The 22,198-nt window shown below is 46.3% G+C and overlaps 1 protein-coding gene across 1 annotated transcript in view; it reads left to right on the top strand.

Annotated features, from left to right (window-relative positions):
- The window catches only part of INTS13 (integrator complex subunit 13), a 402,986-nt gene that overhangs the window by 209,237 nt on the left and 171,551 nt on the right, over positions 1-22,198 (top strand). Inside the window, exon 12 of the mRNA XM_078674120.1 lies at positions 8,215-8,385. Coding sequence (XP_078530246.1) covers positions 8,215-8,385 — 171 coding nt within the window. The remainder of the gene's footprint in view (positions 1-8,214; positions 8,386-22,198) is intronic.

Here is a 22,198-nt window from a genome sequence, read left to right as displayed (position 1 = left end):
TCGTCGTCCAGCTCCAAACCATCATCACTCCAGTGTGACCAGCGGGTCCTCCATATTATTTATAAACTTTTTATATATGAAGGAGGTGCCCGTCCAACATACGATCTTCAAGAGGGGATGCGTCGGGAAGCGTTGTGTCCCTCGGAATATGTGTAAGTAGAGCATGTCTCATCTGGAGGTAACGGCAGTGCTCACTATCATGAAGGCTGTATTGCTGCTTGAGAGAAGTAAATGTGTGCACTGTGTCCTTTCCCCATACGCTTTTAATCTACGTGATCCCAATGAGATCCCATTTGTCAAAGCCCTTGGACTTCCACAAGCTTTCAAGGTTCTCAGAGTTCCATAAGGGGGTGGAGAGCATGAGCTTCCCCTCCCAACCGAGACGCCTGTTGGCCGCATGCCACACATGCACGGCATGCGCCGTTGGTCCCGCCAGGGGAAACCGCCAAGGTCTGGCATACAGCAACTTGGTAAAGTCCCTCCCTGGCACCTGCCAGTGGTCCATAGCATAGCCAGGGTCCCCAGGGGGCCCATAAACGATGTGATTCACTGCCGCCAGTTGGGAGCCCCAATAGTATTTCCGTAGGTCCGGCAATCCAACCCCTCCGTCATACCAGGGGAGAGTGAGTTTTGTAAATGCTATTCGGGGCCTACCATCCCAGAGAAGCCGTCTCTGGAGGGCCTCTATTTCCCTGAAGTAGGATGCCGGTGCCAGGTCCATTGTGTTCTGGAGTGCGTACAAGAATCGGGGAAGGGCCATCATCTCGAAAAGCACCGCTCTGCCCAAGAGGGAGAGCGGAAGAGCCTTTCATCGCTCCACATCCCTCTGAAACCGAGTCAAAGGGGGGCCCAAATTGTTGGCATATCTTAACTTCGCATCAAGCGTGACATAGATACTGAGGTACCTAAAACCCGTCAGCTCAATTTGTATTCGGCAGGCCCGCGGTATTACCAGCGGATCAACCTAAGGACGAAAAGCACCTGATTTCGTCCAGTTTATTGCGAAACCGGATTACCTCCCGAATATGGCTAGCACATCCAAAAAACAGATAAGGGATCCCCTAGGGTTGGTAAGGTAAAGCAGGATATCGTCCGCATATAACGAAATGTTATCTTCCCATTCCAACTTCCACCACAGGCCTCGTATCGAACGGTCCCATCGAACCCACGCCGCCAAGGGCTCCAGGGCGAGGGCAAACAGAAGCGGGGACAAGGGGCAACCCTGCCTCGTGCCTCTACCAAGGGGAAAGTCAGCGGACTTGCGATTATTTACAGCTACTCTGGCCAAGGGATTGGCGTAGATTAAACATACCCAGCTAACAAATTCCGGTCCAAAGCCTATCTTCCCCAGTGCTGAAAATAGGTAGGGCCACTCGACTCTATTGAACGCCATGGTGGCGTCTAAGGAGACCAACACTGCAGGCTCCTGAATCGTTGGGCCCCTGCCCAATATCCCGTGTAGCCTACGCAGATTGAGGGCTGTGTTATGACGGGGCATGAAACCGGATTGATCCGGGTGTATCAAAGTGGAGATTACCTTGACAAGTCGCGTCACTAGCAACTTTGCAAGAATTTTAGACTCGGCATTGAGCAGCGAGATTGGTCTATATGAAGAACAGAGCGTCTTGGGTTTACCTGCTTTGTGGATAACCACAATATTGGCCACCCACTGGTCATACGGGAGCAAGCTCTTCTCTCTACTCTCATTGAACATGGTCCGGAGGAATGGGGCGATTTTGTTGGCACTTAGTTTATATAGTTCTATGGGGATTCCGTTCGGGCCGGTAGCCTTCCCGGAACGCACCCCTCTGATGGCTTGCGCCACCTTGTCATCTGTGAGAGAAGAGTCTAGATATTCCCGGTGTTCATCCGAAAGCGTAGGCATCTGGATGTCCCTAAGCATTGCACTATTGTCGTCCTCTGTGTACCCTCCAACTGAGGTATACACCCCGCCATAGTACTCAGATAACTCATCCGCAACTGCTTGCGGGTCAGTGACCACCTCGGAGTCCATTCCCTCCAGTTCTGGCACCAGCCTCGATGCTCACTCTCCCTTCTCTAGCCACGCTATCAATTTACCTGCCATGTCTCCATTCTCGTATATTCTACTCTGAATATCGTCATTCTAAGCTATGGCCTTGTCTCTAGCGAGGCCTCTGTAATCATCTTGTGGCAATTTTAGAAGGTGCATGTTCTCCGGAGTTGCTGCCCTAGCTAACTCTTCTTCCAGTTTTATCATTTCCACCTCCGCCCTTACCATCTCTGCCCGACGCTTCTTGTTCTTCCCCGCTACCAATTACAGTACCTCCCCCCGAATGACGGTCTTATATGCTTCCCATAGGGTCTGCCTATTTTCTAGGAAATGCCTATCGGTTATCTTGACAATCTCTTTCTTGGTGCCTGGATCCTTCAAGTGCCAAGCGCTGATAGGAGCCACCCTACCCACTGCAAACTGGCCAATTTCCAGCTGGAGCCAAACGGGAGAGTGGTCGGAGATCCCCCTCCCCAGGTGTCACGCCTCTCTAACCGTGGCCGCCGGCACCAATACATAGTCAATTCTGGACAGGCTGTGATGCGCCGCGGACACGTGGGTATAATGTAGCCCCGTTGGATTACGTATTCTCCTACCGTCCACAAGCCCTGTCATTTCTAGGAAGTCAGGAAGCCACTTCTGGGCAGGTCTCCGCACTCTGGCCGGGTGTCTATCTACCTCCCCGTCCACCACCGCGTTAAAGTCTCCCCCTAACACTAGTAGGCCCAAGGGGAAAGTCAGGAAGATGGTGCCCAGGTCTCGGAAAGTATCGGATTGAAGGCCGAGTGGGACATACACTGACACGAAAGTGACTGTCTCCCCTCCCACTGCCCCGACACTACAATGTAGCGGCCTCTCTGGTCCGACCATGTAGCTTGAATGCTTAGGGGAAAGGAGTTCTTCAACAGGACCCAAACCCCCCTGGACCCCGCGGTGAACCCAGCATGTGCCACTAACTTGTAAACCCCCCCTGTGAAGTGCCATGCATCGATTTCCAATCAGATGGGTCTCCTGCAATTGCACTACGTCCAGGGAGTGTCTTCGAAACAACTGGGTGACCATCCCTCTTTTGATCCAATCCCCCAGGCCATTCACATTCCAGCTTAGCACTTTTATCCCCTATCCCCCACTAACATTTGACATTTATCCAGTATGGGAACGATACAAACTTAGCGTTGTCACCTGATGCACAAAGGAAGAAAAAAGAAAAAAACAACATTGCGAAAATCTCAAAACCTAACATCTCAGTCAACCCCCCCTCCACTCTCCGCCCTGCACCCCTGCATATGGCAAACGCCCATCCCCAACTCACATGGTGCCTGTCGCCCAAAACCACCCTACTAACTAACTAAAGTTAGTTACGAGGAGAGGAGGTCCGGACCCTGTCAACTCCCCCATCCCCCCCACCCCTATGAATAAGCAACCCCATTCTGTGTCCGTTTCTGCCCTGAGACCCGGGAGCAAGATCAAAACAGAACATGTGGGTTGAACCCACTACCTGACTCTTTAAAAGTCCCGGACAATCGCGGTCTCCATCATTCCTCTTCCTGCGGTTCGCCCCCTCCATCACGGTCCTGTCTCTCCGGTTCGCTCAGGGGACGTTCCAACCAATCAGAAGCCACATCTGGGACGTCAAAAAACCAGACACTCCCGTCAGCCTCTACCCTCAACCGGGCCGGGAACATCATTGCGTATTTCATTCCTGCATCTCTGAGTTTCTTCTTCACTCCGAGGAAACTTTGGCGCTGTTTCGGCACATTCTGGGTAAAATCCGGGAAAAAGGAAAGAGTAGCATTTTCATATCGCCTGCAGGATAGCGTCTCTGTCCCTAAAATGTATCACCCTCGCAATCATTGGGCGAGGGGGGGGCTCCCGGCGTGGGTCTCCCCCCGGCACTCTGTGCGCACGTTCAATCGTGAAGAAGTTGCCCAGCCCCTTGGGCTTTAGATGGTTAAGGATGATATCCTCGATGAAGAGATCCGGGGCCGGCCCCTCGGCTCACTCTGGGTCACCAATAATGCGGACATTATTGCGCCGAGCTCTCCCCTCATATTCGTCCAGCTTCCGATTGGTCAGCGTGCTGGCGGCCTTAAGGTATCGCACTTCCTGCTGGAGCTGTGCGACATCATTTGTTAAGCTGGCGGTCTTAATATCCAGAGACTTAACTTTCTCACTCGCCTTAGTGAGGTCAGCACGTATGATATTGACCTCAATGGTGACCGCATCCAACTTATTGTCCCGCGACTCCATTTTAGAACCCAGGGAGGTCTTCACACCATCCATCGCCGCCATCGCGTAATTAGAGTCGGCTCTGCCGGCAGGCCAGCAGACTCCCCTCCAATTGATATATTCACACCCAAGGCCGCAGTATAGGAGCCCGTTATTCTCGAGCACCGGGGGTGCTCAATATCTTCCTGCGCGCTGCACTTGGTCTGCAGTCGCGCCCTCTGAGTCACCGCTCCACGTCCACTTTCACTCTGCGAACAGAAGAACTCTCTGCCGCCCCCTCCGCATCTCCTCACTTCGTAAACGTGCTGCCGAGCGGGGGAAGGGTTCAACACCACTGTTTACCGTGCCGCTGTCACTCTCCGTCAGGCGCTGGGTGCCGCAGATCCGTACCGGGGCCCGACCGGCGACTTCCGGTCTGCGGCCCTGGTGTTATTCAACTGGCGACCGGCTCTCACGTCCAGGCGATCCCCTGGCTCCAGGCAGCACACAGGCCGCAGCTGACGAGGGGCGTATCTCTGGCCCCGGAGGTTGTAACGGGCCCGGAATCGCTGGCGGAGGCACCGCTCTCCTTAAACCAGCTAGCGGTGGGGTCAGATTTCAGGAGGTATCACAGGATTGTAGGGATGAAGGACGGGTCCGGAGGAGCGAAGTCTTTACGCGGCCATCTTGACCGGCGCGTGGCTCCTCCCTCCTCATCTGGTTTTTTTATTACTTTCGAATGGAAGTGATTTAGTGCTGAATGATCAAGGCTGTTGTAAAATGGTGCCAGGCTTCGCATATCTAGTCACAGTAAACTTCAGGGTTGTTTGCTGTAAGCAAGTATTGTTTCCCCCAGCTCGCACAGTTAAGGAGGCACCACTGTGGCCTTCATTGAATGTTTCCAGTGTAAGGTTTGATTCACTGAGCAGGCTGAAAGCCATGTTAGTCCAACAAAATGTGACCTTAACTTCAGCCCGAGAGACTTTTGATCTCCAGGTTGCAAAGTCTTCAGTAGAGATACAGGCCCTGGTCCGTATGAACTTCCCAATCCATTTCGGAGAAGTGGTTCATCGTATCTTTAACATGTCTGATATGGGTGGGATCGTACACTTATTTAAGCGACTTTGATCAGGTCTCTTAACCACCTTTCAGACCATCTTCGGAGTAATTCCAGTGATCATACTCTCCGTACTTACAAGAATTTTTGAAGGGCTTCCTTTGGTCCTTCTATCGGTAGTGGGCATCCTGATTTTAATACTATTGCTTCGCATTGGACGTCTCTATCCCTCACGACATGGAGAGAACACCGCTGGAACTATGTTGTTGTGAGCCTATGGTGTTCCAACTGGGAACGTCTCAGCTTTGAGAGCTAAGTGAGCATTGATTACGGTCTTTCAGACCAGCCTGGCTAGACTGTGTCCTGCCTGTGTTCCACTGCCTTTTCTGTGGTTCTGAGTGCATGTTGGACCTGTGTTTGACACTTCCATTGGTTGTGCCACCTACATAGACGTGCTCCTAGATCCCTGCAGGCCCATGTGTATAGTTGTCCATGGCATATTCCCATGTTGGTGACGGCATTCTTAGAACCTGCAAGGGATGCTTCAACACCTATTGGAAGGGAAATCGGCTCGGCTGCTGACGTACAGGCATCGGTTCCAGGCATCCAGGCATTAATTATTTCTCTGTGGCTGCTTTGGGAACTACAGATGACCAACTTTGCTCACTCGACATCATACTCGAAGTGCTGGAGGGATTGTCATTTGCGGATGCAATGTTCAGCGATGTTGAGTCTTCAGCACAGGATTCATAAACAATCTGGCCTTTCCTGTGCTGGGAACTATTCAGCTTTTTTTTTTTTTTTTTTACATTTTCCAAATTGAAGGTCGAACACTGACTTTGTTTTGTTTTTCCTTTTCTGTTCTCACTGAGCACTATGGCTTTCAAGGTGCGCAGTGTAACTATAAGCACATATACTAGTCTAGAGGACCTTTGAACGCTTTTTAGGATAGAGGACTATTTCGACTTTGAATTTATGTTTCTTTTACGGACATTTTAACAGGCTTTTAAAGTGGTTTTAGTGTATTAATTACACATGATTTTGATGCTATTCCTGGCCCTAGCTTTATCATTATCTAGCTGATCCTGCTGGCCTTTTGATGAGGAGTGGGTGTCATGTCCTTTAGGCTGGTCCTGTCATGTAAACCACTTTTTACATGCATGGTCCTATCCACATGACAATAACGATTCCAAACAGGTGACCATTTACCTAGTAGCGTGCTCCTGTGTCTTTGGCACCAGACTCTTAGTATTCGATCATAATCCCTGTACCTGACATACATAAACATGTCCCCAGGCACGGCAGAATTATTCTGTAAAAAAGGTCAACACGCTTTTCATCCTTGGCCAACAGCCAGCTATGCATGATCACATTTGTTTGGAAAAACGTTGGTGATTGTTTTCAAAACATTTATGATTGTTTTAAAAACATTGCTCCTAGAAAAGATTGTTTTAAAAACATTGCTCCTAGAAAAACCCTGTAGAGACCACTTTAGTAAAAATGACCCTCACTCCCCCCTACAAATTAGAAGAGAATTTCTTCCAACCTGAGTCGGGGTCATGCATGCTGAATTTTGGAAACGCAGCGGTCTGACATCCCTTGCCGGTTGTCATCCTCGAAGCAGAGACTGGGTCCTTCTTTCTCTACCATCAGGGGAGGAGTTTGGAGCTTCCCGAGGGGATTCTTGGCTACATACACATATGCACATATCCATGCTTCACATACAGATTTAGGCTAGGTACATTTAGCCAAATTACTTAGGGCACGCATTTTTGAAATATGCAAGTGCTACTGTTTTTTATCTGAACTGATTATGTTCATCTTATTAGCAATCTATTTTGTATGCTTCTGTCTCCTGATTGTCGCAGCACATATGTTTTACACAAGACTGTCGCTGGACCAATAAATACTTATTGAAAACGTCCCAATTGCCATTTTGTGTATTTCCTGAGAATAAGTGAGCACGAGTGCCTGAGTGAAAAGTACTGTACAGTTTCCATGATCCCTGAGGAATCATGGTTGTCATGTTCAGTGGTTGCCAGAAACTGCCTACACCACTGTAGGATACAGGGGAGTGGGAGTGGCAGTGGCACTGTGGAACTAGCTGGTCTAACGGCTGACTATCCTGTGGGGATGTCCAGAGTCGGTTTGGACACCAAGCCCTCAGCACAATACTGCTGTCGTCTCTTTGCCTCCTCAATCCTGTGGGGTCTTTCTGCCCTCATGATGAGGCTGGTAAAGAGTTAGAGTACAGCCCTGGAATCAAAATACATTTATGATGACCCTGTCCTATTACAGCACCCTACCACCAACCCATGCAACATCGTCAAAAACCACAAATTGACGTGCTACTTTTTTTAAAAAAGGGTTGAGGTTGGTTATTCTTGAATGAATGCCAGAATGTGGAGTGTGCCAGAAAGGATGACTGCACAGCACCAGTGCACAAAGCTTACGCAGGCCTGGGCCTTGCCTCTAATTAGTAGGCTATTATCATGTTGATAATGGCCAAGAGCCTAAAGCCTAGGTGTAACCTTGTTACCATAACGGTACGCATAGTTAGTGTGCTTGTTATTGCTTATTCATATTATAATGCTAGTGACTTAATTGTGAATGTATTTGTATTGGACATGGTCTGTAGGATGAGTGAACCTTTAACTGTGCTAAATGAAGACACCAGTAGCTTAAAAATGATTAGTAACTATCTGTACTGAACTAGCCAAACCGGGATAAACTTGAGTGCACATTACATGACTTTTTTCATCAATTTGATTTCAACAAGAAAGTGAAATATAATCGAAATGTATAATTTTAGCAAACCGTAGGTGCAACTACTCAGTCAACAACAGCATTAATTTGCCAGTTTAATTACATGTCAGAGTCCTAACCTCAAGTTTTTTTTATATTTCCTAATCAATAGGATTTTGGCGAGTTCATGAGAGAAAACAGATTAGCGCCTTTTTTGGATGCTCGGTACAAGATTGATGGAAGTTTGGAAATTCCGTTGGATAGAGCGAAAGATCAGTTGGAAAAATATACTCGTTATTGGCCTATGATTATTTCACAGACGACTATCTTCAACATGCAAGCAGTAAGCTTATAGTTTCCAATAAACCATGGTTGTTTCACTTAAATTAGTGATACTGTACATGCTAAAGTTGCGCAAAGTGTAGAAAGTAAATTGTGTACATCTTCTTGTTTGCCTTGTCTAGTAACTGCCAGCACTGTGTGATTTGTATATTTAACGTTGTTTATGGCAGTATTATTTGTATACTCTGCTAGGGTCTGAAGAATCACCACTTTCAGAGACTGGCACTGCTGGTTAATTATTGTTTATTGGTAAATCTTGTGTCACAGTGTAGTAACAAGTGGAGGAAAACACCGTACTCCAAGGTCATTACAATGCTCCCTTACCTCCACAACCTCAAGGTGTGTTCTGCAAATGGACAACTCTATCCTTCATTACTGCTTAATCTTTTAATTTGATTCCCTGTCTTAAAACACATTGCCCAATTTTGCAGTATTCCTTATGAAATTGGTGATTACTTAAACCACATTGTACTTATTTCATGAACACATTTCGAGGTTCTAAGTTAGATGGTCATGAAAACAAGTGAGCCTTAAGCTTTTTTTAAGCGACCACTCGCAATATTCTTTGTGGCATACTCAGTCCCTCCACTATTCCTGGAATACGCTCCGTTGAAAACTGGGTTGTTCATTTGTTGAGAGTTTACCAGGTGCGCGATATCAGTGATGTGGAGAATTCAAAAACTGAAAGGGCTGGTTTGCTGCAAACGGCACCTGAGAATAAGCGAATTCTTGTGCAAAAGGACACCTCGAGGAGATCATTATTGCCCCCCAAAACCCAGTACTGAGTATTTGCCAGGAAGTTGTGGTTCTGAAAATCTGGACCCTATTGTTATCCCAATATCGAGGTCCAATACCCGTGTCACAAAATATCAACGTACCATGACGAATTTAGTGTCCGTGAACCGATAATGATTAGGACATCATTCCTATGTATTTGCGTGACAATCGAGGGTAGCCAACACCCCTAAATCGTAGTTTCCGTCCCAATCCCTTAGACTCCATTTTGTGAACGGCATCCATCTTACGTCTTGCCCTCATGTTAAGTCAATTAAAGGTCGAGCTTGATCCAAAAGGACACATCCACCTTCCCTGACTTCCCCCTGACCTGTCCAAACTGACTCCATTGCCTTAAGCCAAACCTGTTTGGGCGGCTCCCCGCCCAGTGGCCGAATACGATACTATCGACACATAACATTCCACAAACCATTCACCCCATACAGAACATGCTTTCTACAAACATGCACCTGTCCATACTTCTTCTTTATGGCCAGTTTTATGACTGGGTGGTACCTGCCTTTATTGGTGTTTCATCGATATCTGATGGGAGTCCCGGATCTTGCTGGGTAATCTGTCACGAACTGGACATCTAAAATGTGGGTTTGCTTACGTGACGCCGCACTTTGTATTATTACAGAAATATGTTTACAGCCATATCATAAACTCAAGAATTCTTGCTTGAAGCCATTATTTCTGTATAAAAGGAGAAGACTGGTTTTGTAAAAACGAACACGTACAGTCTCCTGAGAATACATGACCCGTGTTTGTCGTGCTTCTAGGACACGTGTTACTTGGTAGCTACCAATAAAAACTTGATCTCTGACTGCGACTAGAAGACTCATTGTTTCTGTGGTCCGGAACAAGGGAGAACTCAGAGGTCTTCGGGTTTTGTCCCCTGGCACCACCGGGTTCCTAAAAACCCGGCACCTCAATTGGCGCCCAACGTGGGGCCATATCAAGCGGCGACGGTCCAAGCCAGATGTTCGTGAGGAGCTTCGTGTGAAAATTCCGGAGGACGGCCAGCCACTTCTGCGACCCCTGTATGTCGACGTGGTTCCGAGGTTCCCCGCGTCCCGACGGCTACGAAGGACTGCTGCCCTGACTATCGCCTTGTTTTGGACCCAGTGATCCTTGGTAGAGCGAAACGATAGACGAGTCTTCTAGCGACGTCACCGATCTTCAAATACTTCAGTTAAGTATAAGTGGAGCGTCTCCCAGTCCTCAGTTTGTCCTTAGTTTTTGGTATCCTGGAGATACGACTTGATTTGGCACTTGCAAGCCCCAAAGCCGAAGGACTCGTGTTTTCACGAGAAATATCATAATAGATAAACCTTTGAAGTTTGAAGCTAGACTAGTGAGCGAAGATGCCTGGTTTTAGCAGACTTGGAAACTTGTTTTGTCTTGGTTATAATAGGGACTCCCGATTAGAGGATTCGTGTCCGGTTCCTCCAATTGGAACTCCAACGTATGAGCTCTATGTAAAACATGGCGTAGGTCCTATCACATATAATGAAGTGTGGATAAAATACACCCGTAAAGATGGTGTTTTAAAATGGCCCCAATATGGTAGTTTCGACTCAGAAATTCTAGATAACCTAGAGGTCAAACTGTTCAAAAAGAAAGCCCGACCGGCGATGTTTGACTCTTTCCGCTTATGGCGTAAAGAGGCCAAACAAAAGGCAATTAAACTAGAAAAGAAGAATAAGAGGGAAAGGGGTATTTCAGTAATACAAGCCGCGATAAAATTTAAAGACAACGAAGAGGATCGAATAAGTGAGCAGTTGTACAGGCAACGTAAAATGGCAATAGATAAATGCTATCCTGTTTTACCATCTCTTCAGCAAGAGACAGTAAAAGAGCGTGAGAAAGATCCATTAATGGCGCATTTGCTGAGTTCGCCACCACCCTATGCGCAAAATGCCACAGCACCTCCGCAACCTTTAGTTGCACCTCTGGTAGCTGTTATACCAGCTCCTCTACAGCACTCACCAGCTACTCTTCAGCTGGCTTCTATTTCTCTAGTGCAGCCTCCTCAAGGCTCACCAGTCACATCTACTTCTCCTACTGTTCCTTCTACAACTTCGCCTAGCGCACCTTCTATTTCTTCCGGTCAGCATTATTACTAACATTCCTTCACCTCTTTTTCGGTCGCCTAAAACGACCCCTAATACGGGACTAAGACAGTTACGAAGCCAAATGCCTGATTATCGAGAGAGGGAATGCCTGAATAAGTTAGCACGGAATTGGGCTCTGGATACAGCCAGATATGATGTAGAGTCCGTCATGAACGTTTTCCGTCAATGGGATGAACCGACGCAAAGATATGTTTTTGAACAGATGTGTGTTTTTCTGTGTGAGGATTTGGAAGATAATGGTCAAGAGAGCAACTCTCGAGAGTTGTGTAGTATACGATTTAAATTCGGGGAAGGCATGATTGTAGGTCCCGATGTCGACAAAGCAGTTGAGGTATTATTATCATATCGAAGCACAGGTGGTAACTCTGGGTCATCGTCTGAATGTGGTACGTCTAGTAGGAAAAGAGCGAGACAGTACCCCATGAGAGAGGTTCCTCCTGTTTGGAGGGAAGGTGATGCGAATGCTAATCCACCAATTCTGCCCCATTTCCAGCGTGTATGGGTACATGTCCCATGGAAAAGATCAGAAGTATTAGCACTCAAACAGTCACTACCTGACCCTCGTAAGAACCCAACTGGGTATTATAAGGAGTTATCGCAAACTGCAAGCTCATGTATAATGAATTTAGCAGATGTAGACATGTTATTTGGGAACGTTGTTCCACATCCTTTATGGAGCAAGATACGTCATACGGATCACGATCAGGAACTAGGTGACTCATGGGCGAACATTGCGACTACAGATGCTAGACAAGTCGGTGGTTTTAAACCTGAGCCATTAATAGCTGAACTTCCCGGTAGAATTATAGCGTACATGAAGACAATAATGCCTGAAGTACGCGTAAATTGGGACAAGCTATCAGCATGTAAACAAAAGAAAGATGAGAATGTGTCTGACTTTTTCACGAGATTTGAGGAAACATTCACCGACCACAGTGGCCAAGATATGGCTACCGAGGGTGGCCAAAGATTGTTTGTGGACAAGTTCGTACATAATTTGCTCCCTGAACTATGTAATAAACTAAAAGACTCTGAGAGTGCTTGGGCTGTCTCTACGTCAGCACAGATTTTAGCTACAGCCCAGTACTATGAGAATAGGCGTAAAGACGAGCTAGACAAGGCAGATAAAAAGACGAAAGATTTGAAAACTAAGGTTCTCCTCCAGCAGGCCTATCCGCCTCGCACGGCTAGTCAGCCCGACTATCAACCGCGACAGCAGTATTCGAGGAACGCGCAAGGTAACGAGTTTTCCCACCAGCGTCCTACATATGGCCCGAATCAATGTGCGTATTGCAAAGAAGAGGGTCATTTTAAGGATAATTGTCCGGCTCTTGCGCGACGTTTAAACGGTGGTCAAGGTGTAAGGGGGAGAGGTGTTCAACATGCCCCTAGAGGTAGAGGCCGTGGAAATTTCACTCAGAATACAACTTCTTTTCCGCCTCAGAAGTCCATGAATAGCTTTGACCAACAGAATAATTCATCGTCTAAATCAGCTCAGTACTATGCTGACGACTATTACGCTGAACACGAAAATGAGGGTAACGATTGCTAGGACAGCCAAGGACAAAGAGAGGGAGTTGTCTCAGTTCCGGTAGATCAGAATGGACCTTATGTCGAGGTAATAGCCTCAGGAGTGTCAGAGCCATTTCTGCTGGATACTGGTGCCACAAAAAGTTCTATCATGCACTCGAAACTTCCTGGCGCACCTTTGTCTGGCGAAATGAATGTCTCAGTAGGTTTCTCTGGCGCCCCTGTTAGAAACCCGATCTCTAGTCCTATGGCTCTTTCTGTTGGCCCATGCGAATTAGAAGCACCCCTCCTTTTGACAACAGGTTGTGGTGAAAATTTGCTAGGTTTGGACTTACTAAAAAGGTTATATGCGACCTTGTACTGTTCTCCCTCAGGAGTACAACTTACTTTAGGCAAGAAGGTCATTTCTTCGATGTATTTATCAAAGGAAAATATTCCAACTGAATTATTGTCACTTCCTGATATACTCTGGGCTAATGGTTCTAATGATGTAGGTCGTTTGGAGATAACACCATATGTCATAACGTTGAAAGCCGACGTTAGGTTGCCACGTATTCCCCAATACAAAATATCTAGCGAATGCGAAAAAGCGTTGTTGAAAATTGTTCATGATTTAATTGATAAAGACGTCATCGAAGAAACGACAGGAAATGTCTGTAACAGTCCGGTTTTGCCCGTCTTAAAACATACTGATCCTTCACAACCCCCTGTGTATAGGTTCGTGATCGACCTCAGAGAAGTAAACAAGATAGTTATCCCACAGTTTCCAGTCGTCCCCGACATTACTGTTTTATTGACAATGGTTCCAGCTTCAGCAAATTGGTTCTCGGTGATTGACCTGAAGAACGCTTTCTTCAGTATCCCGATTGCCGAGGAGAGTAGAGATATTTTCGGATTTAATTTAGGAGGACGAAGCTTCCGCTTCAAGTGCGCTCCTCAAGGCTACTGCGAAAGCCCATCCATATTCAGTCAGGCCCTGAAAACACAACTAGACACGATTGTTCTACAAAGTGGTTCAACTCTGATTCAGTACGTAGACGATCTGCTGATCGCTGCGGACACTGAAGAAATTTGCAAGAAAGCTACGTTATCATTATTGCATCACTTATGTGACATGAAGCACAAAGTCTCCCTTTCCAAACTACAATTTTGCCGACAAGAAGTAACCTACTTAGGTCACGTCTTGTCGAAGGAGGGAAGGAGACTGACACCAGAAAGAATACAGGCAATTGCAGAACTAAGTGCCCCAAGGACACAGAGAGAAGTTCGAGCTTTTTTGGGCATTACATCGTACTGTAGACAATGGATACCGAATTTCTCACTGCTAGCTAAACCCTTGCTGGCACTACTCCGTAAAGATACGCCCAATCCTATGCCCTGGTCTGAAGGTTGTCAGACAAGTTTTCACAGGTTGCGTGATGCATTGTGTTCAGCCCCTGTGTTGGGAAACCCCAACTACAGTAAGCCTTTCACATTATATGTCCATGAGAAGGAAGGCTGTGCATTATCAGTCTTAACACAACATTTTGGGAACAGACAGCGCCCATGCGCGTATTTTTCGGCAACTCTGGATCCTGTGGCTAAGGCACTACCAAGTTGTCTGAGGGCTACCGCCGCAGCAGCTGTCTGCATTCGACAATCCGCTGGATTAGTCATGAATAATACTCTGATCGTTATGGTTCCGCACGCAGTAGACATTTTACTAAACAGGACGAAGACACAACACCTTACTAGCGCTCGACTATCCAGTTACGAACTGACGTTGCTAGCAAGCCACATCCACATAAAGAGGTGTGATACACTGAATCCCGCAACGTTATTACCCATTCCGACAGGAACAGACAAGAGTGATAAACATGACTGCTGCTTTAGGACAGAAGAAGAGACAAAAGGGAGAGTAGACTTACAGGACACTCCCCTTCCTGAATGCAATGATACTTTATGGGTTGACGGTTCATGTTTCAAGTTACCGAATGGTGATACGACTGCCGCATATGCTGTAACAACATTACACACCATTATAGAGACCGCACGTATTTCCCACAACTCTGCACAAGCTGCGGAAATTATTGCACTTACCAGAGCATGCGTGTTAGCAAAAGGAAAGCGAGTGAATGTGTACACGGACAGCCAATACGCCTTTGGCGTGGCTCACAGTTTTGGGAGATTATGGCGTGAACGTGGTTTCCTTACCTCACATAGTGCAAAGATACAACATGGTCAGCTAGTTAATGAGCTCCTTGAGTCACTGACCATGCCACTACAAGTTGCCATTATGAAATGCAGTGCACACAAGAAAATTCAAGACGATATTGGCCGCGGGAATGCATTTGCAGACGAGGTTGCGAAAGAGACCGCAAGGGACACGATGAGTCGAATGTATGTTGCGGGTCCCGCTAGATGTACTGCTGATGTGGGAATGTGTGAGGACACCATTGAAAGCATAAAATGCATACAAGCTGAGGCAACTGAGAATGAGTTGAATGAATGGAGAGAAAGTAAGGGTAGATTGGATGCGAATGGTTGTTGGGTCGAATTATCGGAACACCAGCGATGGCTACTACCTAATGCATACGTACTTGCAGTAGTAACAATGGCTCACGGCATGGCACACATCAGTTCGAAAGGAATATGTAAGCTATTGGCCCCAGTATGGCAGAATAGCAATATCCCAAAATATGCAGAAAATGTGGTCAGAAACTGTATGATATGCCTAAAACACAATCCCAGTAAAGGAACTCCAACTCCAGCTGGTCACTTTGCGCCTCCTACGTATCTGTTCGAGGTTTTGCAGCTCGATTTCATTCACATGGAAAGGTGCAACAATCTAAAGTATGTGCTCGTTGTTGTTTGCGCTTTTTCAAGGTGGGTGGAAGCGTACCCCCTTAAAGACAATACTGCTATGACAACTGCCAAAGCCCTTGTCAAAGAGTTCTTCCCGAGATTCGGTATGACTAGAATTGTCTGGAGTGATAATGGAAGTGAATTCATAGGACGAGTGATGAAGAGAGTGTGTGAGTGTCTAGGCATACACCAGAAATTCCACGCTGCAAATCACCCCCAATCAGCTGGATTAGTAGAGTGCTACAATGGCACTTTGAAACTCAAGCTAGCCAAGATCCAAGCCAGTACAGGTCTTAAATGGCCTGACGCCTTGCCCCTAGCACGAGATCGTGTTTGGCCGCCCAGCCAACGTCTGGGGCGTGCCAAGACCGAAGAAACTCCGCGAAATAGAACACCCCGTACTGCTTGATTATTTGTGCGAATTGACAGCTAAATTGCGTGTTTTACACCAACAGGTTCACAGTTCCTCTCCGCCAGCCTCTGACGATCCAGGTCATACAATCAAACCCGGTACGTGGATATTGGTGCGGAACTTCCAGCGCACCAACAACGGACAGCCGAGGTGGACCGGACCATACCTGGTACTTCTTTCCACGAGATCAGCGGTTCGGGTGGACGGCAAAAAGAACTGGGTGCATGGGACCCATTGCAAACGGGTCCCTCTGCCCCTTCCATACGACCGGTGGGTCGATAAAGGACTTGCCGACTCTAAGACTGAATCCGTACCTCGTTTCATCCCTTTCAGCGATGCACGTTTAAAAGAGACTGGTACCGAAAAGGAGAGTGATCGTATTTTGCAAGGACGTGTGTCACCATCTATGCAATTGGACACTACCGAACCTAAGACATTGTTTAAAGACCACACCGTACCTGAGAAGCGACGATACAACCTGAGATCCAGCCCCAGGGACTAATAAAACCTTGATCTAATGTGATTTCCCTTTTCCCCCAAGAACTATTTTTTATCTTCCAGCTCTCTCGTCCCAGGGAACTAGCTCATTTTTGATTTTCGAACCGCCATCCGGTTCCGCTGCTAGGGTCGCGGTTGAAGTGTAGGGAGTGCAACCAAGGAAGTTTTAGGTCCACGGTTCTGGTTGGTCCGAGGGAGTCACCCCGGACCGAACGGAGCGCGCTCCCTGGCAGAATCAACCTACCACCGCGGGCAGCAAGTAGAGGATGGAGTTTCCAAGGGTAGAGAGACCTGTCAAGCTTACGAACTTTGAAAAACAATTGTGTACTATACTGTCCAAGAAAAGATTTTTAATAATGTGTTCTAATGCTGTGTAGCACTGTGATGCTTTTGATTGGTTATGCTCTATTCGTATTTCAAGTTTCCCTACTCTCAAATGACACTCTGCCGACGCCTTCTCCCACTCTCTCCCCACATTCTTTTCACCCTCTACCTGAACACGAGTCTGCCAGAAGGCTCGAATTTGTAAATAACTCTTTCATCCAACTCCTACACCAACACCAGTCTATAATGAACACATCAAACTGTTGGATATGCGGACTCATGCCGCACACGACGGATAAGGGTATCCCATACTTCATTCTGCCATTTAGTTATTATGGTTCTCTGTGGGCTTTTCAGACCATGTTCCTATTCGCCCTAGAACCATACCCGACCCGTTCCAATGAAAGCGATTCCAGTAACAAGGCACTAATAGCAGGGATAAGAAATATGAGTAGAGAGTTCGACACATATCTGACTATCCCCAAAGATGAACTGACTCCATACACTCGTTGGAACGTAACCAAACATGGCGTTTACCTGATCAAGAGCCAGGCAGCAAAGAAATCCCGCCCACCGAGGTCACCTATGTTTACAAGGTATTGGTAGAGATCCCACTGCACAGTTAGGAAAGAGCATTTGCACAGAAACATATGTGCTCGCCTCCCGAACTTCCCCTATACTCTTAGCAGCCAAAGGCACGTATTTCGTCTGCCACGACCAAGCCTATACATGGTTACCCCCTGACTTCTCAGGCACGTGCTTCATCTCATTTCTGCTGCCTCCTACCTACACGGCCCGAGCAGATTACCATCGGACAAGGACAGCTAGAGGTGTCGTGAGTAAAGACGACACCGCGGGTCAGGAATTCGCTGACTTCGCAAAAGGTTTTCTGCCATTTTGGGGGCCTATGGTGAACAGCAGGAATATTCGCCAGTTAGCAAGGATAGTTGAATCTGCCGTGACTACAACGGCCGGAGCACTTGGCAATTTGACAACCGAGCTTCAGTCGGATCGACTTATGACCCTTCAGAACCGAATTGCCCTTGATATCATACTCGCCGATCGTGGTGGTGTGTGTAGAGTCATCCAATCCAGTTGTTGCATATTCATCCCTGATAATGCACCGACAGTATACCAGACCATCTCTAAACTACATGAAATATCTGGTTCCCTTCACGTTGAGAAAGGGGATTGGTCCTTGCTAGGGTGGTTCTGGGGACTGATCGCTGCCTGGGGATGGAAAACGCTAATCTTCATTGGGATGATCTTAACACTTCTGTTTATGTTCTGCCTATGTGTCCAGTGCGCTCCTGCACTCTGTGGCCTCTGTGCTACTTCATGTGTACGGAAGCCTGCGTCAAGGGACGAACTAAGCAACAGGATGATGTTACAGCAGCATCTCCACGAATTCCTTCATACAGATTTGGACTCGGATTAACATGAGTTATTGCCTTACATAAGGGCAAAAGGAGGGTCTGTGGTTCTGAAAATCTGGACCCTATTGTTATCCCAATATCGAGGTCCAATACCCGTGTCACAAAATATCAACGTACCATGACGAATTTAGTGTCCGTGAACCGATAATGATTAGGACATCATTCCTATGTATTTGCGTGACAATCGAGGGTAGCCAACACCCCTAAATCGTAGTTTCCGTCCCAATCCCTTAGACTCCATTTTGTGAACGGCATCCATCTTACGTCTTGCCCTCATGTTAAGTCAATTAAAGGTCGAGCTTGATCCAAAAGGACACGTCCACCTTCCCTGACTTCCCCCTGACCTGTCCAAACTGACTCCATTGCCTTAAGCCAAACCTGTTTGGGCGGCTCCCCGCCCAGTGGCTGAATACGATACTATCGACACATAACATTCCACAAACCATTCACCTCATACAGAACATGCTTTCTACAAACATGCACCTGTCCATACTTCTTCTTTATGGCCAGTTTTATGACTGGGTGGTACCTGCCTTTATTGGTGTTTCATCGATATCTGATGGGAGTCCCGGATCTTGCTGGGTAATCTGTCACGAACTGGACATCTAAAATGTGGGTTTGCTTACGTGACGCCGCACTTTGTATTATTACAGAAATATGTTTACAGCCATATCATAAACTCAAGAATTCTTGCTTGAAGCCATTATTTCTGTATAAAAGGAGAAGACTGGTTCTGTAAAAACGAACACGTACAGTCTCCTGAGAATACATGACCCGTGTTTGTCGTGCTTCTAGGACACGTGTTACTTGGTAGCTACCAATAAAAACTTGATCTCTGACTGCGACTAGAAGACTCATTGTTTCTGTGGTCCGGAACAAGGGAGAACTCAGAGGTCTTCGGGTGTTGTCCCCTGGCACCACCGGGTTCCTAAAAACCCGGCACCTCAAAGTGAGTTGTTAATTTGGAAGGCGGTTAACCCTGCAGGTTTAATTAACACAATCTTGGTATGTAGCAACACATTTCTATAACAGATTCTCTGTTCAGCTCTTGCTAACTAGGGCGCAGGCAGCAGGCAGTTTCATAAGAAATGTATTAAGGTCAAGTAGCACCAAACTATTTTACTATTTTTAAGTTGCAAATACATCACAATACATATCCAGTATCTTAAGATGAAGTAAAAGTTAATAAGAAAAAAGACACAAAAGAGTTAGAATTGTTGGCTGTACCAAGAACAACACCTGCCTATATATGTCATGCAGAATTGGGATTAACATATCTGACTGACATCATTAAACTTGAGCCAATTTTATTGTGGCATCGTGTATGAACTAAAGAAGAACCCACATTAAATAGGGATGTTTTAAAGGATATTTTAAAATTGGAAAAAGTTTTAGGATTCCCTGGATTCATTATGTTTCTAATTGTATGCATAATCTGGGTCATCCTGAGTATTTTACTGACCCTGAATCGTTGCACTCAGTAAGCAGGAAGGAACTGGAAAATGAAGGTACTGCTATGCTGGAAATGATAAGGCTCACAATGGAAAGTCTTACACCCTCGGTACTAGCTAACCAAATGACTTTAAGTTTTTTTTTAATTCAGCCCTATCTAGCCATAGTTCCGGCAGGGTCCGATAGGTTCTTACTAACAAGATTTCGACTTGGTATATTTCACAGACTCACTAGCTTTCCTAATATGAATAATTGGAGTCGCACTCTAATAGCTTGTCCTTGCGACGATTGCTCATGTCAATCCACCATCCATGTTATTTTTTTTGCGGTTTTTACTCTGAAATTAGAAAAGTGTGGATTCGACCAATGTTAAAAATGATGGGACTTAGGATTTGTCGACCTGCGTATATTGCACTGCAAACCCTGGACAATGCTGATATGATATGGAAAGTTGCGAGGTTTTTGAAAAGGACGGTCGCCTATAGGAAGAGCTTAGTGTTTTAATGAAATGTGGATCTCAAGTCTGTTATCCCCGACTATATTTGTCTTTTTAACTTTTATATATGATTGATACCAATGGAGTTACATTTTCTATATTGTCATTTTGATTATATAGATGTATGTACTGCTTTTATGATTGCACAATTTTACAATCGAATAAAGCTTCTTTTGATTTGATTTGAGTTAGAATTGGATAGGAGGAACTGAAGATTCATATTTTCAAAACATGAAAGCATAATTATGAAGGAATGAGCAGAGAAACATTAGTGATCTACATGTCACTTTTAGTCTATGTGCATTACCCAAAAACGACCACAAGACGCTAGTTTTGCACAAGAAACGAAAACAAGACACTCTGTAATCTTTCATGCTGCTGCTCTCCGCCTTCTGGGTCCTTTACTAGGGGCTCAGTCACAGTACCAGGTGTGGGACATGACACCCTGCCCCAGTTTCATTCTACAATGAAAAGTCTAAAATGTGTCTTGGTTATGGGTAAGTCACTGCTACAGTATGTGGTCTCCTATAACCTACCGGGCAGACTTCTGGGCTCCAGGTCTCTCTCAAGAAAGAGCTCATTCAGGCTTGAGTCATAAGTGATCATCTATGCCTTTTATGCCATGGTAGCAACAACAAGAGGCTAACCTGTTGAGATTAGGAGAGCTGTTCCAATCCCTGGCTGCTACCAGACGTCTTATTCCTCAAGCAGTCAGATGGAATGATCTTCTCTTTCAGAGATTGCTTCCCAGGATGAAGACCATTCTGAGGAGCAGGTAGTTAGATGCCTATCCTATTCCATTCCCTACTCACAACTGTAGGAAGCTGGCTCTGTATATACTATACCAAAGTAAGGTATAGTGTGTACAGCGTCCAATGGATCCCCAAAGGCAGGCAGAGATAAAAGTAGATAACACCTTATTCTATATTTGTGATAGTGTGGGCGAGCAGTAAGGCTTTATCAGAGGGTAGTGCTTAGCATTTATTGTATACACTCAGCCAAGAAATGATGTCACACACTCAAAGACCTAAGTCAAACCAATGTATTTGTATAAAAATATTATTTAGGGTTATTTTATTACTAGAACCAAATCATAAGGAGAATCTTACTCTCAAAGGCAAGGTATCATGAATATGCATTTAACATTATCTTGGCTTCTGTTACAGGTTTGTAAACTTTGGCAATAAGCAGCTGAAATTACTTTATAGTTACTTTTCTTACTCAACGAGGTATCCCTAGATACCACGCTGGTACATTTCCTAAGAGAAGGGAAAGAATTTAATGCATTTTATAATACAATTACAGTTTTACAGGATTACTCACGAGACCCGATTAGTCCTGAAAGAACAAAAATGGGGTTACGGTCCGTGAGTAGAACTCAGTCAGCTGGACACTCGGTTCTCACCGCCAGCGGCAGAGAGGTGGCCGGGTACAGAGTGTAGGAACCACGCGTTAGCCGAAGGGCTAAGCAAGGTCATTGGTTTGGGGACTGCGGACGAGCAGGCCACAAGGTTGATGGAACAAAAAGCTCCTGGTGTCGAGGTTATCACTGAAGGGCCCAATGGCCAGCACAAAATCTACACTGCCAGCGACACAGAAGCGGCCGGTTGTAGGTTGTGGTCATCTGGAATCAGCGGAGACCTTCGGTCTTGGTCCAAGCGACAGATTCGGTTGGGGTTTCTGGGAGGCAGTCATTGACTGGGTCGGCGAATGGGGTCTTTGGGATTGTGACCGCAAGTGCTCATAGACTGAGACGGTCGGGCGGTCGCCGATTGGGCTCCTTGGACCGCTTTGGTCAGAGAGATGGTCGGAGTGTCGCCTTTGTTCGCAGCAAGCCTTTGAAGCTTCCCCTTCGTGGACCCTGTCCATCCTGGGGTAGGAGGCTTGGCTCCTCATGTCTATGTGGGGAT

Source organism: Lissotriton helveticus, chromosome 1_1 (genome assembly GCF_964261635.1).
Source record: "Lissotriton helveticus chromosome 1_1, aLisHel1.1, whole genome shotgun sequence".
NCBI lineage: Eukaryota > Metazoa > Chordata > Amphibia > Caudata > Salamandridae > Lissotriton > Lissotriton helveticus.
This window is presented reverse-complemented; position numbering and strand designations above follow the sequence as displayed.